Source organism: Cyprinus carpio, chromosome B3 (genome assembly GCF_018340385.1).
Source record: "Cyprinus carpio isolate SPL01 chromosome B3, ASM1834038v1, whole genome shotgun sequence".
In the NCBI taxonomy this organism is placed as follows: Eukaryota; Metazoa; Chordata; class Actinopteri; order Cypriniformes; family Cyprinidae; genus Cyprinus; species Cyprinus carpio.
Genome location: NC_056599.1, coordinates 26239606 through 26257861, shown reverse-complemented (window position 1 = coordinate 26257861; position 18256 = coordinate 26239606). Strand labels below are relative to the sequence as shown.

The 18256-nt window shown below is 36.6% G+C and overlaps 1 protein-coding gene across 1 annotated transcript in view; it reads left to right on the top strand.

Annotated features, from left to right (window-relative positions):
* plcl5 (phospholipase C like 5) overlaps nucleotides 1-18256 on the top strand; it is a 67888-nt gene that overhangs the window by 35518 nt on the left and 14114 nt on the right. The window contains exons 2-3 of the mRNA XM_042720472.1: nucleotides 6683-9172; nucleotides 16055-16258. Of these exons, the coding sequence (XP_042576406.1) occupies nucleotides 6683-9172; nucleotides 16055-16258 (2694 nt within the window). The remainder of the gene's footprint in view (nucleotides 1-6682; nucleotides 9173-16054; nucleotides 16259-18256) is intronic.

Here is an 18256-nt window from a genome sequence, read left to right as displayed (position 1 = left end):
GATCTCTAAGAAGTTTCTGTGAACATAATCTGTGTAGGTAATTATTGATTCAGAACAGGTGCTTAGTTTATTTGAGTTAAGCTAATTCCAAAGTTACAGAATTCACAACTAATTAAAGCACGGCTAAACTGAATGATTAAGTGGTTGTTATTTAATTGGCAATATAAAGTAAAATTTCACAGAAAATCACAGATATGTGCTAGTCATATCGACTGTCTAAACAAAACATGTCAATGAAACATCTGCATCTGATTTTGAAAAATAGAAGAGAGAGAAGAGAAAATGGAAATACACAACGTCAAGAGACAGAAACATGTTAGAGGATTTATATATGCCTATAACTCTGCAGAAACCTTGACTGCAACCTGCATTGCAGCTAAAACTGAAGAATCACACTCACACACACACACACACACACACACACACACACACACACACACACACACACACACACACACACACACACAAAAAAAAAACACACGTAAAAAAGAAACACACAAAACCGTAACTGATTTACAGGCACTGAGATAAAGCACATACTGACTGTGTGCTGTGCACATACATTAATTCACGTACACACATGATTGAGCTAGTATGACCAGTGTGGTATCACAAACAGCACTCTAATTGGTAAGCTGGAAAAACATACATTTTTTTCCCAAAAACATGAGCCAAATGTACAGCAGATAACATGAGAGACCCCTCCTATTCTTATCAACATTCACACACAACCTATATTCTTAGTTTAGATACATTTATGCAAACGTGTTTAATAGTCTTCAATTTTTCTCAGTCTGAGCAGCTCCTAGACTCTCGGAAAAAACTTACAAAGCTGTCACTAGTAGTGCAAAAGCTAAAAGGTGCATCTTTGTACTTTATTTATTGCTGCTAAATGATGCAGAATATTACCTTGAAAGTACATATTAGTGTCTAAAGTGTGCATATTAGATACCTTTATTAGAAAGGGTATCACCCCAGTAACAGTCTTGTACCATTTTTTCTGAAAGTGTAAGCAGGGGTTACATTGAAGTGTTAAATGAACTCTTCTGATTTGTCTGTTTTGATATGTGCATGTTTGTAAAATCATCAGTAACATTTCAAAGTGTAGACGTCAGAATCATTTATGCTTTCATTTGTTTTATCCTCTTTTTTCTGTGCCCTTCATGGTAACATAACAAATTAACCTCTTAGAACTTTATCATTATGTTGTGTGTTTGTGTGTCCTTTGCTGTGATTTGAATCAATTTCACAAAGTAATACCATTCACAGCTGTTTTTTAATCAAGTGAAGTTTTTATCAAAAACACAGATATGTCTATGCAAAGGATCCTTTTTGATATTCACCTGTTCATTATTCTTCAAATGAAACAATTAGCCTTCCTACTAGCAAATCTCCATGTTTTTTTTTTTAATTTGAGCCACAGTACGAAAATAACTGTTTATGTGGAATAACCTGCTCATGTTATGCTTGTGTTATCAGAAGTTGCTTAGAGGTTGTTTTCTTTGCTCACTAATATCTCATTTAATATTCATTACTGATATTTTCATTTGATATTTATATTGCACAATTTTACTTCTCAGGTAAACTTATCTTGTTTTAAATTTTTACTGAACAGCAAGAGACAATACCGATTAAGAAGTCACTGTTTAATGTCATTGCTGTCTAGGAGACACAATAAAGGCATTAAAGAGATTTTTTTCTTTCCTATAGTCACATATTAGGAGGAACAGATTATTCGACAAGAGTATGCATGTGTATTCCTCAAGCAGACACAGACATGCTGACACTTTGACTAGTGTAAATAGCTGTGAGTGAAGACAGTCGTGCTCCTTCTCATGTCTTGTGTGTGGGTTTGTGTAGATATATGTTCTGTTATCCTTTGACAAAGGTCAGTGCACAATCATTCTCTGTCAGCTTGGTGCACTCTCACCCTTAACCTCTCTGTCTTCTTCTCTCAGTTACTCCTCATCACATGGACACGCTTTCAAACATGCGCTGACAGTGTCATTCTCATCATTCAGGAGCAGTCTGCATGCAGACACCCTTCAGCAGTTCAGTGCAAACACAGCTGTGTTATGAAACAAGGCTAATGCGCAGACGACCCTCACAGATCCACTCCCAATAACATGCACATGGCTTGGTGAAATGACTTCCTGTGCAGTGATGCCAAAATAATCCAAGTGCCGAAATAAACTTTTTTCCAGGAAATGAAATTCAACTCTCAACCTTTTGAACTACGTTGCCTGGTACCAGATATTGCCTTTTCTGAGTTTGTTTTACTCATTTCATTAGGTCTCTAGCACAAATCATTACAAGTCTGTTTGAATGTAAATACACACACATTGCTTGAAGTGTTCGATGTTGAAATCGTTTGTTTGAATGTTTGTTTGAGCATTTTTACCAGCAACATTGGTTTAATTGGCAATGCTTTGGGACAGGACTATGTTTTAAAATAAAATAAATATAAAGCAATTAAATACCAATAAAAACTAATATAATTCATTATGAAATGTTGCAAATTTGTGTCATTAAACACATAATCATGGATGTCATCTACACAAAACATGCTGCATTTTCAGATCAATGTTATTGAAAGTAAGATAACTTACAGTTCAGAGAGAGTAAAATGTTGATTCATTAACCACTCTGATGGATTCAGTGAGTTCATTCAGTGAAGGATTCACTAATTCAAACTCCTGAGGTTGTGAGTCATATTTGATTAATGAAAAGAACTGGATCAAAAGAGTCAGGTGTGTAAAATGTGCTACACTTCTTCTACCATTTTTTGGTATTGTCAGTCTCATCTTTAATTCAATTCAGGCTGTAAACTCACATTTGCAGCTCAGGTAAAATATCAGAAAAAAATATTGACATTGCTTCAGTATTATGTGCTTAGAACTAACCAACTAAATTCCACAAAACTACTATTTTCATTTTATGCTGCCTTTAAAGTGTGTGGTTTGATAGTGTGCATTCGTATGTGTCTAGAGTTCATGAAGATCAGCTGTCATAACAGATCTCTTCATCAGAAGTGTGTTGATGTGATATGGGCTTGATATGGTTTTGAGCCAGATGAAGACTCCCCTGGTATTTCTCCCTGCGTATGTTTCGACTTGGAAAGACTCCAGAACAGGAGTTCATATTTAGATCAAGTAATCAGATCTATTTGGATGTTTCTTCTGGCAGTGAACACATTCATATCTGTGATCTTCTGTGTATGCATGCTGTTTTTGCTGGTATGAGATTGGTAGAGTCTCATCTGTGAAGAAATTGTATAGCTTTTATTGAAGCTGAAGACAGCAACTTTTGACCTTTGATAGTTTAAATATCGCTGCACTTTGTATTTCTTTCTTTTATGTGTGCTAAAGCATGCATGTATGTGTAGGTGTAATTGTTTTTTTCTTTTTTTAAAGGACACTCAGTGGTCATTATCAGAGGTTATATGTTAAAAGCTTGATTTAAGTGGCATACCTGCTATTGGTTGCTCTTTCCTGTCTGTTCTGTATTGATTGCTGTGTTACAGATTAGACTGACGTGTGTGTGTGTGTGTGTGTGTGTGTGTGTGTGTGTGTGTGTGTGTGTGTGTGTGTGTGTGTGTGTGTATATGTATATGTGTGTGTGTGTGTGTGTGTGTGTGTGTGTGTGTATATGTGTGTGTGTGTGTGTGGTACTTTAGATGGGTACTTTAGATTTTATGTAACTGAGGCAGGTGTAGATTTATGGTTGTTTCCTTATATGTATTCCAGACAATAGTTGTCCTTATTTCCTTTGATTACATGCGTGTGCCTTGTCTTGCACCATTTTCTTTATTTCCCCTAATGTATATAATTGTAAATTTGTTAATGTTTTATAGCCTATTGCCACTGATTTGCACCTGACTTCCCTGTTTAGGATTAGTAGTGTCAATATCTGTTTATATCTTTCCTGGAAAAGACAACATGTGTTGTTGTCATGCTCTGTAGAAAATTAAAGGAGTAGTGATTAGTTTTCTTTTTCTATTCAATGTTGGTTGATTATGGAGTGATATGGAAGGTATATTTATTTTTTGTTGAGTAATAGTATATAGAAATTACTTTTTCATTATGTTATTTTCAGATAGTTCTTGTTCTGTTCACCCCTAGCAATACTGATATAAGCCTAGTAGGGATGTAACAGTACACAAACATGGTTTTGATGTCACAGTTCGGTATAGTTTTGGTACATCAGAGGGAAAAAATAAGCATAAAATAGATTTTTTTATGATTAATCAGTGGTTTACTGAACAAATTGCTCTTTCTTTAAATAAATTCAATTGTAATTAAAATTTTCTTAGGGATAAAAAAATCGACCTCAGCTCTAAACCAGTGGTTCCCAAACCTGGTCCTGGAGGCACCCCAACACTGCACGTTTTGCGGGTCTCCTTAATCAAACACACCTGATTCAGTTCATCAACTCATTAGTAGAGACTCCCAAGACCTGAAATTGGTGTGTCAGAGAAAGGCAACATGCAAAATGTGCAGTGTTGGCTGCCTCCAGGACCAGTGTTGGGAACCACTGCTCTAAACTATAGTGAGCCCTTTTACAATATTATATGGTTACAATTAACACCAGAGCCCAAACCTAAATTCAATTACTATTTATTTTTTAAATAAAATAATCAACACTCAACTTAAAAATAAATCGCATACAAACATGGAAATTGCACATAAAGCAGTTTTTAAATTAACTTATAGATTATACAATTTCTATTTGTTGTTAAAATATATTCATTTACACAGTGGCTGTTATAAATTGTTTCATAATAAATTTATTTAAGCATACGTTAATAAGTAAGACATCACTAACGGGTAAAGTAAAATATGAGTAGATAGTCTAATATTTTGCAAAATGCTCTTCTCTAGACTTCATTTCTCTATTGAACTAACAAGCTGTGGACACAGATAACTTAAATTGCTAAATGAATTTGTACGTCACTGTTTCAGACGGACCCTTTACAATGTTGCACTTCTAAGCAGCGACAGCGGTAAACACAGTAGTGCTCTGGTGTTACGTTATAACGCCTGTTTCACACATACTCCGTCTGCAGTGCGTATTTTTTTACGCACCCATTTTAACGGATTCCAGCGTTCATACTGCACGAGGTTGCGGTCCATCAGTGCGTTCCAGGAGCGGTGCGTCTGCAGCAGTGCAGCGAACGTTTACGTACCGAGTCTATTTTTGCTGTGCTGCATGCGCTGAATTGTGAAAGCGCATTGTTCGCGGGAAAAATTAACATGGATTTACACGGAAATGCAGTAATTTCACAATAAATGTATACTAATTAAAGCTGTTTCACACACAACACATGGGTTTTTGGCTAGGTTTAAAACAAGAAAAAGTGCACTTTTAGATAAACAAGGAAAACAATATATATATTCACTTTTATGGAGGCAGAAAAACAAAGTTCATTAAGACCCGTGGGATTGCTTGTGATAAAGATGTAAATGCAAAAGCCACGAGACTGTTTCTGTCTGTGGTGTTTTAATTTTAAATATTTTAACAAGAAAAGAAGACTAATACTGTTCTTTAAATGTTTTGCCGCTTGCTTGAGCAGCTTATTATACAAACCTAGAAGTAGAATGCATGAATAATGAAAACATTGAACAGATGTTGTTTAAACTAATGTCTATAACTATGAAAGATTGTTACTGTTCTGTGATAAAAGACTCACAATGGTGAAAAAAATATATATATGTGTGTTTTTTTTACATGATATGAAATCAAAACATTGAACAGATGTTGTGTTTGTGGACTAAACAGCCGCGGATCAGTAGCGGACTGCAAACGCGTCCCACTGCAGATGGAGTTTCTGTGAAACAGGCGTTACAGGGAAGATGGATGCTGCAGAACTAGAAGAACATGACACAGAAGAACTTGTGCCAAAAAGAGGAGCCTGGTCTGTTGTTTGGAGGGTTTTTGTTTTCCCAAAATCTGACTTCGACCAAACAACCATTTTATGCAAGTGCTGTCGGGCTAAAAGCACGTCTTGGAATATCAACCAGCAGAAAATGCATTGTACACCTGATTATGCAAAAAAAACCGTCATAAACTGGGAAACCGGCATAATTTAGAAAAAAACCGTGATATAAATTTTTGCTCAAACCGCCCAGCACTAATGAGATGTTCTTTCATGTTTATTTCACGTTTAAACTAGTAGTAAACAGGAAGGGAAGATCGCGCTTACTTGCTTGTTGTCACTCGTTTGAACTGAGGTGTTTATACAGCAAATTGTCACACCACATCAAAGAACGTCAAAACATAATTTATTGTTTAAATTTCCTGAAAAAATTAACATGATTTGAAAGATGAGACTTTCTTTCTTATCAAAAGCAACAATATATAAAACTGGAAATTTCCAATAAAGTTCTATTTGTGCAGTCTTTAAAACATTGCTGTATTTGTTTTTTCGATACAAATTTGTGTACTGTTACACCCTAAAGCCTAGGCTTTACTGTGATTTTTAATTCTCAGCAGGTGTTTGTGTGGTGCCAAAGTACCAGAACTTTCAACATCCCAACTCAAGGCATAGTGATTTTTAAAATATGCATTCTAGTATGTTCCATAGCTTTGATAACCTATATAAGAAACGATTATATGTAATGTTTGCTTTTTAGATTGCCTGTGTCAGATATACTTATCGGCCTTCTTTGTACTCTTTCTGCAGGATGGTTCAAAGCAGAGGCAGGCAAAAAAGAAGACTGTCTCATTCAGCTCCATGCCAAGTGACCGCAAGATGAACAGCACAGCTGCCTGCATGGCCTTCATGATGGAAGGCTGTGAGATGAAGAAAGTCCGCTCCAATTCTCGCATGTACAATCGTTACTTCCTGTTGGACCCTGACATGCGCTGGCTCCGCTGGGAACCATCGAAGAAAGACTCCGAGAAGGCCAAGCTTGAGATCAAGAGCATCAAAGAAGTTCGGTTGGGAAAGAAAACACCCGTCCTACGCAGCAACGGCCTCTCGGATCAGTTCCCGGATGAGTGTGCATTCTCAATTATATACGGAGACAACTATGAGTCCCTGGATCTGGTCGCCAGCACAGCAGATGTGGTGAGCACCTGGGTGATGGGACTGCGGTACCTGGTCTCATACGGGCGGCACATGGTGGGTGTAGTCGAACCTAGTCAACCCAGTGTAAGAACGTCCTGGATTGGGTCTGTGTTTGAGCTAGCTGATCCAGAAAGGCAAGGACACATTGACCTATTCCGGGCCACCCAAATCATCAAGGGTCTCAATCCTGGCATGAGGGAGTCCCGTATTGAACTGAAGTTCAAAGAGCTACAAAAGGCAAAGGATTGCTATGGTGAAGGCATTGATCTAGACACATTTGTAGAGGCCTATTGTGAACTGTGCACACGTCCTGAGATCTTTTTCTTGTTGGTGCAGTTCTCCAGCAACAAAGAGTACCTGGACTCCAAGGACTTGATGCTATTTGTGGAGGTGGAGCAGGGAGTCGAGGGAGTCACAGAGGAAATGTGTCGGGAGATTGTGCACAAGTACGAACCCTCCGTTGAAGGACGTAACAATGGCTACTTGTCCATAGATGGCTTCACACACTACCTCCTGTCATCCGAGTGCCACATTTTTGACCCGCAGCACAAGCATGTTTGTCAGGATATGACGCAGCCCCTTTCACACTACTACATCAACTCTTCCCACAATGCCTCACTTTTGGAAGATCACTATTGGGGCTCGTCCGACCTCAGCAGCTACGTTCGGGCTCTACGCATGGGTTGTCGAAGCCTTGAGGTTGTAGTCTGGGATGGCGCTGACTGTGAGCCCGTTGTCTATGTCGGTAGCTCTGTTGCCTCCCAGCTGGCCTTCTGTAAAGTTCTAGATGTCATTAACCAGTATGCCTTTGAGAGTTCAGAGTATCCATTAATCCTCTGTCTTGTCACACACTGCAGTGTTCCCCAGCAGAGGGTCATGGCTCAACACCTGAAGAAAATCCTTGGGGACAAACTATATGTTGATTCTCCCAATATGGAGGATCACTACTTACCCTCCCCAGAAAAACTCAAGGGAAAGATACTCATCAAAGGGAAGAGCTTGCCTTCAGACTCGCGAGACTCTGAAGCGGAGGTCACGGATGAAGAAGAAGGCTTCGAGATGTCCAGGAGAATGATGGGTGGAGACGATAAGGACCAGCTCAACGGGATTGGCTGCAAACGGTTACGACTCTGCAAAGAACTTTCTGACCTAGTCACCCTCTGCAAGTCTGTTCAGTTCCGTGACTTTGAGACATCGAAACGGGAACAGAAGCATTGGGAGATTTGCTCCTTTAACGAGGTTGATGCCAACCGCTTTGCCAATGAGTTTCCTGAGGACTTTGTCTCCTACAATAAGCGATTTCTTTCACGGGTGTACCCTACACCCATGCGCATTGATGCTAGCAACATGAATCCACAGGACTTCTGGAAGTGCGGTTGCCAAATCGTGGCCATGAATTACCAGACTCCGGGTTTGATGATGGATTTAAACCTTGGTTGGTTTAGGCAAAATGGCAACTGCGGCTATGTCCTGCGTCCAGCTGTAATGCGTGAGGAGGTGTCGTATTTCAGTGCCAATGCGCGTGACTCACTTCCGGGAGTCTCAGCCCAACTTCTCCACATCAAGGTGATCAGCGGTCAAAACCTACCAAAGCCTCGAGGCTCGGCTGCTAAAGGCGATGTGGTAGAACCGTACATCTATGTGGAGATCCACGGAATTCCTGCAGACTGCGCAGAACAACGCACAAAAACTGTCTCTCAAAATGGTGACAATCCAATTTTTGATGAAAGCTTTGAGTTCCAGATCAACCTTCCCGAACTGGCTGCTTTGCGTTTTGTTGTCCTTGATGATGACTACATTGGCGATGAATTTATTGGCCAGTACACCATTCCTTTTGAGTGCCTGCTTCCTGGTTACCGGCACGTACCACTGCAGTCACTTACAGGGGAATTTTTGCCTAACACCACGCTGTTTGTTCACGTTGCCATTACAAATCGTCGAGGTGGGGGCAAGGCCCATAAGAGGGGTCTCTCTGTGAGAAAGGGCCGCAAAGCAAGGGAATACACCTCCACTAAGACCACAGGGATCAAAGTGGTAGATGAGCTTTTCAGGGCATCAACCCAGCCACTACGGGAAGCAACAGACCTACGGGAAAATGTGCAGGTATGAATTCGTTTTTTTAGGGTCAGTGTTTTTAAGAGTCTGTTTGCACGCAGAAGGTTTTTGAGAAATTGATGCTTTTATTGATATTGATGATATTTAAAGTATAAGTGATATTTGTATTGCTTCAGGAGTGCAATAGATGACACTGTAAAAAGTTCTTTTCTCACTAGAGAGAAAAGTTAGGCAGGGGCATGTTTAGAGTTTTCAGGGCGCTAAACAAATTTCCTTTCGGTGGGGGGGGGGGGGGGGTCACATTCCTTCCTCTTCACATTTAAATAAACCAAATAATAAATGTTAAAATATATTTGGTATAAAATGTGAAATTTGCTTGCAATGTCATATGAAAGTTTCACAGAGAAAAAAATTGTAAATTCCTCCCTTGTCGACTGCATCAGCTGCCACTTCCAGTTTTCACAAGCTGCCTTGGCCCTACAGGCAGTTCAAGGGAGGTAAAGGGTAGGATACAACAAGGATATAACAAGGATTATGACAACATGGTATTGAAAACACACACTTAAAATTGCGTGTGTAGTCAGGGACAGGTAAAAAGTGAGAGAGAAAGAAAATGATACAAGAAAGAAACCAAGTGGAAGCTTTTGTTGTTGAGCTCATTAGTAATGCCCTTAAAACCGGATACCTGATTTTCCTCTCTAAAGATGTTTTCACATCTTTTAAATTTTTTTTGTGCTTTTACAGACCAGAGAATTCAGTGAGACTGCAGATGTTTCTCAAATGCTAGAATGTTAATCAAGCTTTGTCATTGAATAATGGTAGAGGAGTAAAATTGCAGGGTTTTGAAGGCAATACATCATTCCTGTTCATGTCATGAAAGATTGGATCTGGGTGCAAGCTGCAAATAATATTGATTTCAAATGACTCTTGCTCAGCAGATGTAACGTTGTCCTCTAGCACATGATCCTAATTTAAGAAGACTAAAACCTCAAAGGACATCCCATTAGATGATTAGAGACAGAAAACATATGGCCAGCTTGAGCTGTCCTTCTGCTCTGGATCTCTCCTCTTGTCTTTAAATTTGTACACGTATGTGTGTAGTTGTGTTATTTAATTTGCCAGGATGCATTTTCTGCTGTTCCTAGTACACAGATCTGTGTTTTTGCATACTTTATTGGCTTGCATTGTCAGTTTCTCTGGTTTTGCATATGTCCGCCTAGTTTTTATATTGTGAAATGTTTCTAGTCTACTTTAATTAAATGTAATGAAAGATTACATTTACATTTGGCAAACTATTGCAAAATATACAATGCTTTTATCCAAAGTGACTTGTAGTGCATTTAATGTTTAAATAGTATATTTTAAACAGTCGTCTGCTTGATTTGCAGCTGATATTGGATGTTTAATACTGTGTGCATTGTGTATTTTTACAATTAGATTGCCTTTGCCATCATCTAATGCTCATTTAAAGTTCATCTTTTAAAAAGAATAATATTTTAACATAATAAACACTGTCTAAAGTTAAGCAGATTTCAAAATGAATATCTATTTTTTTGGATTGTGCATTATAATTATTATGATGATATAAAATCGCCAATTTATTAGTTATCAATAATAATATTAAAATGATTGTCACTTTTTGGTATTGACTAGAATTGTAATATATGCATCCAGTTCTTAAATCATGTTTTATTAAAAAGTCTCAATATAAAAAATCTAAATACAATTAGAAAAAAAAAATAAATTACAACCTTAAAAAAAAAATTACCTTTAAAATCTATTTAAGAAATCCAGAATTCAAACTCCTAAAAGTCGCTGTACAATTCAGATGTTTCCTATAAGCCTGTTTCTCCACTGATTACTGATGTGAGAATCTGATGCGTGTCCACTAAAGAGGAGAGAAGAAGGGGGAAGGGTGCAGGAAAACACTCCTTTCAAGTGTGCAAACAGTTAAAGCGATCAGTGAACAACTCCAGTCACACACTGCAGAATGTGTGTAGGGTTTTAATGCTGCTATTAAGAATGCATGTGTTGTATAAGGCTTTATTTCGTCCTGCTTTATCTTGGAATAAGATCAGGGAAGATGAGTGCAGAGCACCAGTATGCATCAAGCGGCAGGTGATCCTGTATTTTGCAGGATGTTATTCTGCTCTATCATCATTTGTAAAGTTTCAACATCAAGCTGTCTGCTGCGTCCTCTTTCTCCGTGTCTCTCTCATACACTTAAACAACAAGCATGTCTTCATGGTCTCCATGGTGTCATAGCAATCCCACAGGAAGCACTCTTTGTGTATACTTATTTGTCACTGCTGTGAACCGCACTCTCACACAATGAAATAACTTCAGCACACACACACAGTCACATGTGAATATGCAGATGATTAGATTATGGTTCTCTGGTATGCATACTTTAATGTTTTTTTTTTTTGAAAGCACATCTTGAACTATTTTAGTCTCACAAAGCCATTTGTTAATGTGGCTTGCATGTCAGTTATAAATTTAATGCAATCAGCCTATCACGAGAAAGTGATCTTTCAATGCAGGGAAAAAACGCTTGTATTGCAACCATATTGAAGCCTGATTCTAATCTAAATCTGCTCTGTTTTAAATATGTGCATATTAGTGTGCACAACACTCAGAGATTACTATGCAAACTGTCATGAGTCAGCACTTTTGACTAGCACAACATCCTGTCTAAAGTTCTAGACTGAGCTCTATAACTGTGTCTAAACCACAGAGCCAGTACAGTAAGTGGATGAATTAGATTTGTGCTGGAGTGTTTAATAGGTAAATATGAGTATTTCATGGCCATAGAGCGACAGCTTTATGCTTCAACTGCAATAATAAATCACAGCTGTCATAGTGTGAGAACTGTGAACTATAAGAGCATATATGGAGTTTCATGATAATGAACTTCTGCTTTAACTGCTTTTTACTAGTAAGATTACATTTTACATAACTATAGGGCAGTCTTTGCGATCTGATAATTGCGCTAAGCCATATTGCATTCTCAGACTTTGTTAGCATTAATAAAAAAGCCAAATGGTGGGTAAAACTGCTTCATGTACTCGCCAGCACTGAATTTTTGCATGCATTTGGCGCTTTACAAGTGTTCATTTTAAGCCCTGCTAGGAAGGTTTTATTGCTCAAATGTTACTTTTTTATAGCTCTGGAAACAGATGAGTTGTTGTTTCAATAAAGAATGCAGGAGTTTCCGCATTCTAAAGTCATACGACTTTATTTCTTTTGTAGAATATCAACTGATTCATTGAAAAGATCTGACTCAAAATAACCATTTGTTCATGAATCAGAAATTGCTAATTCTCTCCTGAACGTGCCAGGAGAGCTAAAGCAGATGTCAAAGTGTTTAGTGTGCCGTATGGACCACATTTATGATGCTTTAATGGTGCTTTTATATGAAATGCTCCAGTTTAATTTGTAGCTTTTGTTTTCATTTCACCTTTTTTAAATGCCATAAAATGTATTTAGATGTAGCACACCCTTGTGGCCCCCTTCTGTTCCACAAATGAAAGAAAGCAATAGGGACTACACAAAGGTAAAATAAGTGATGTATTTACATTTTTGGGTGAAATAAATTCTCCATTTGTTCTCCATTTAAACTAATGTGTCTAATAGAAACAACTAAGATATTAAATAGATCTTTGTTGTGAATTTTCTTTCAATTGGCTAATTCCTAATTCAAGCTCCACGTAATCAAAATTCATTTTTATTCATGATTCTCCATGTTCTCAGTGACTCACAGGCTCAAATTGTACCCAAATCTATGGTGACGATACTCTGTATTTACACTATATTTATGATCCATTTTCGCATTAGAGCGCAGCTAGCGTGACCCCCCCACCCCCTCTGCCTGACCCATGCAAACACAAACACCCTTGTTTTCACAAACACAGGACGAAGTGTCTGGAACACATTATCCGAGCGTGTGCCGGAAGCGGCTCTTTCCCGCGCTCTCCTGGCCTGTGCCACACAGTTTGTGTGTGAATTCAATTATGGAATTTGGACTATGCAGCAAAGAGTTCATTAAACTGAAAATAACAAATATGACTGATGAATGGAGGGGAAAAAAGTCCATTAGACAAAATAGAGTAGCTCTTCTCATATATATGTGTGGGTGGGTGTTTGAGACTGCTAATAGCTCTCTTATATGAACAGATAGTCCAAGTCTGTTTCTAAACACCTATATTTTTCTCTTACACGCAAGCGTCTGTCTCAGTTATAAACATTTGTCATTTTGCTGCCCATGGTGGTAGCTAGGTGGATTTGTGTGAGCACGTTTTGGTATTCCTGTTGGGACCATATTTCTGAAAATGTCCCAAGGGAATAGCAAATCCTGTTGAAAGCATCTTATGAGGGTTGTCCCAACAGGGAAAACAGCTTAATACATGCTCTAAATATAAATTCATGTGTGTGAAAGAGTATGTGGCTGCATGTGTCTGGAGATGGTTGTCAGCTTGACAAATGCTGTTATGACACCAAAACCAGAGTATTGTTAATGGAATAGGTCAGCCAAAAATGAAACATCTGTTATCATTTACTTACGCTCATGTTGTTTCAAACCTGTATGAAAGATATTTTGAAGAATGTTTTGAAGAACTGTTTTTGTCCGTGCAGTGACTGGGGACTGATGCTGTTTGAACTTCAAGCGTTTTCATTATATCTCCAAAATATCCCACAGAACATGTTTTGTGGACTTCTTCTTTTCATCTTCTTTAATTTGACAGCTCTGATGTGCAGTCTGATAAGGTCTGGATGTTTATCTCAAGTTTGTCATATTTTTCGAGTGTCTAGCATGTATGTAGACACAAACACACTCTGGATCTGGGTATGAGGTGCTCGCACTTATTTAAAAAAAAATAAATTTATTAAAAAAAAAAATAATATTTAAAAAAAAAAAAAAAATATTAAAAAAATTGAAAAAAAAAAAATAAAAATAAATTAATTTATTATTATTACAACTATAAAATCACCATAGTAATCTTTATGGCTTAATTTCTTCATTTCAGAAATGTTAATCATCTGGCTTTTATTTTGGTGGAAACCCGCAGGAATTGACAAAAGTCGGTTTAAGTGCTTTTCAATTAGGGCTGCAACAAACTATTATTTTGATAATATTAAAATATTATTTTGATAACGATGTGTAATAATCTAATGATTATTACTCGTTGATTATTTCACATATTAATCAGTGGGCTTTGTTCTATTATTCAGCTTTTAAAATTAGTTAAAATATTGAGTTACACATATACCAACTAAAAAATAAAACAAAGTAATCACTTCAGCTTTGAAATTTTCAAACAATTATATATTACTATAGTACATTTACAATTATTATACAATTATCTTTAAAGGTGCAATAGGTGATTGTCTTAAGAAACATTTTCTGTTATGCTGGTTGAAAGTCTCTTCACATCCCGATAGCAATCATGAAAGGCGAAGGACAAGAAGATTTCGTCCAATCAAAACACTCGTTCTGATCATTTTTATTGACTTTCCCGCCTGCCTGTCAACATGTGTATTAGCATACCTCTGCGCACCCAGTTCTTACAGACAGGATACGTCATCAGCACAGTCACGTACGATATGCAGACAGAGCGAGAATGACAGGCAAAAATCAACAAACTGATCTTCCTTCATGGTATTGTAGTACTTTTACTAACTGTACTATAAAGTATTTTTCAAGATCTCCTACTGCACCCTTAACAATACAAATAAATGTATTTGTCACATAAATGAGATGACAGAGAAATTTACCATTTAATTAACCGTATGAAAAATAGCTAGTGCAAACTTTTTGTTGTGTGTTATTTTTGTTCTACAACACTATGATCAGATGTGAATGGTTGACACGTTGCGTTCCCAAAATAATTTTTTGTTGTGTGTTATTTTTGTTATTAAGAGGAAAGATGTTCAATAATCGTTTCAGCCCTATTCTCAATATAAGTTTGTGAATGGTTGACACGTTGCGTTCCCAAATGCATGTTGTACTGTATATGCAACCCAGATCCATAGATTCAGAGATGGGTGAGCGTGGAGCAACATTTACTGCGAACCAAGTCACTCTGAGACACTGAAAACATAAAACTGCTTGTGTTTAAAAGAAAACATTGCTGCAATTCACTGTGATACACAAAGCACATACTTGCACTTAACCATATCGCGATGGTTTCATTTGAATTCCAATTAATCGTGAAGCCCTAAGTTGCTCTCTGTGTTTGTGTTTGTGTGTGTGTGTCAGGAGGCCAGGAAAACAGCATTGCTATGTTCAGTCTCAAAAGCTCACAAGCAGCTGTCCACCCTCACACTCATGAATCAAAACACTGGCTTGCTTGATACTCTCGTTAGACACACACAAACACAGCATCAGTCTGCAAATAACCCAAAATCCAAGTAGTCTGAGATCTTAATGTCATGGGAACTTAAACCATGCTGCTCTTCTCTCAAAGACCCTCTGTGTTTACAGAGCTCTCATAGAAACGTCATTTTTCTCAGATGTGTATGATATCATCCCTAATAATTTCCTGAACTAAGGCAACATTGTTAGCAAGAGCAGTTCTCAGACTCTCAGTGTTGATTTAGTTCTTTAAAACAAAGCTTTGACCTTTCTGTGACTCCTTGAGCTGAATGTGCTTTCATTACGATCTAGTGCGTGACTTTGATCTAACCTCCAACTGTCATGTCCTCATGTGCACATTCTACAATTATTGAGCAAAAACACAGAGGAAAGTTTAATTCCCTTGGTTTCAGGCAAACAGGAGCTTCTCCATGGTCAGAGTTAGATGTATTTGAACAGCATTACACTGTTCTGTTGCTGTGGGTAATTGCACATTTATCTTGAATGTGAAACTGACCTGAAGTTTTCATACATTTCACTAAAGCTAATGTCTTTTGTGCTATCTTTTTCACCAGAATGCTATGGTGTCGTTCAAGGAGCTCTGCGGCTTGACTCCGGCAGCTAACATGAAACAGTGTATCCTGACTGTGTCCTCCTGGCTGATGAACAGCGAGCGAGCTCAGCGGGTAACAGTAGATCTGAGCGGGGCCTACCCCACCATGGAGGCCCATGGCCCCATTCCAGAGCTGCTGCGTAAAGTGCTCACTGCTTATGACACGGTAGGGTGAAATTCAACAGCGTGACCCTAACTTTATGTGACGCATAAATGTGAATAACTCATGTGAATAACCTAGCACATGTGAACTATTAAACTATGTTAGGTTGCGGTAAATACCGCAGGAGGCAAAATGATGGTAACACAACTTTTTTAATAGTTGTACTGCAAAACTCCAATCCAAAATATATGAATATTAATGCTGTCAAAAGATTAATTGCGATTAATCGCATCTAAAATAAAAGCACATAAATACTGTGTACACACACATGCATGTATTTATTTCAGAAAAATATGCTATGTTTATATATATATATATATATATATATTAGATATATATATTATATATATATATATATATATAAAAAACTTTTATTTTGGAATATAAACATATACATGTAAATACATGTAAATATTTTCAAAATATATACTGTATGTGTGTGTCTTTATATGTACATAATAAATATACACAGTACACACACATATTATGTAAACAAAAACTTTTATTTTGGATCCAATTAATCTTGATTAATCGTTTAACAGCACTAATGAATATATATTAATATATTCTGAATCTATAGTTGCAAATCTTAATATACTGTCATAAATCCTGAATATATAGTTGTAAAAATGTATAAATAAACATATATGCTGAATATATATTTGCACATCTGAATATGTCATAAATCCAGAATACAATATTGTTGTAAATCTGAAAATATATTTTTTTATAAATCCTAAATACATACAATACATAAAATATATAATTATATATCCTGAAAACGCAATTGAAAATCATAGATCATATATATATATAGAACAGAGTGTCATATATATATATATATATATATATATATATATAGCTGTATATATAATATATATATTTATATGAGGGCTGTCAAATGATTAATCATGATTAATCACATCCAAAATAAAAGTTTTGTTTACATAATATATGTGTGCATAATGTGTATATTTATTATGTATATATAAATACACACACATGCATGTATATATTTAAGAAGAATATGTTATGTTTATATATTAATATAATTTATATATAATATAAAATAATATATAAATGTATATACATGTAAATATTTTCTAAATATATAATTTATGTGTGTGTATTTATATATACATAATAAATATACCCTGTACACATACATATATTATGTAAACAAAACTTTTATTTTGGATGTGATTAATCGTGATTAATCATCGACAGCCCTATATATATATATATATATATGACAGCCCTAATATATATATATATATATATATATATATATATATATATATATATATATATAGTCATAAAAACCCAGAATGTATGTCATAAATCCAGAATGTGTAGTTTTAATAATCATAGGTCCTGGATATGTAGTTGACAGTCTGAATATAATGCCATAAATGCTGAAACTATAGTTGTGAATATTAATATAAAGATTTAAATTCTGAATAGAAAAGTGTCTATATATGTTTGTTTTATATTTTAATATATGATTTATACTGTACTTAATAATAAATCAAGATACATATTTATAAATTGAAATATTTATTTATTTAGTTATACAGCATGTAGATTAACTTTAACTGCTTTTATGAATTCAGTCATAGCCTACAGCAGAATAACTGCAGCATTCTGATCTTTCTTGCTTGTTCCTTTATAATGGGACTTTACTACAACAGATTCAATTCTGCAGAGATGTGAGAGTGTATTTGATTGTATTACACACAAGCTCTCTTTCTCTCTCTCTCTCTCTCTCTCTCTCACACACACACACACACACACACACACACACACACACACTCCATACCCTCTAAAGCTGCTCTATCACACCCTGACGTGTATTTTCCCTTTCATGGCACAATTCCATTTTGATATGAGTACGTCCTCATATATAATGAATGCAGGAATGTACTCTGTGTGTGTGTGTGTGTGTGTGTGTGTGTGTGTGTGTGTGTGTGTGCATGTCAGTGCTTGTCAGCCCAAGATTGG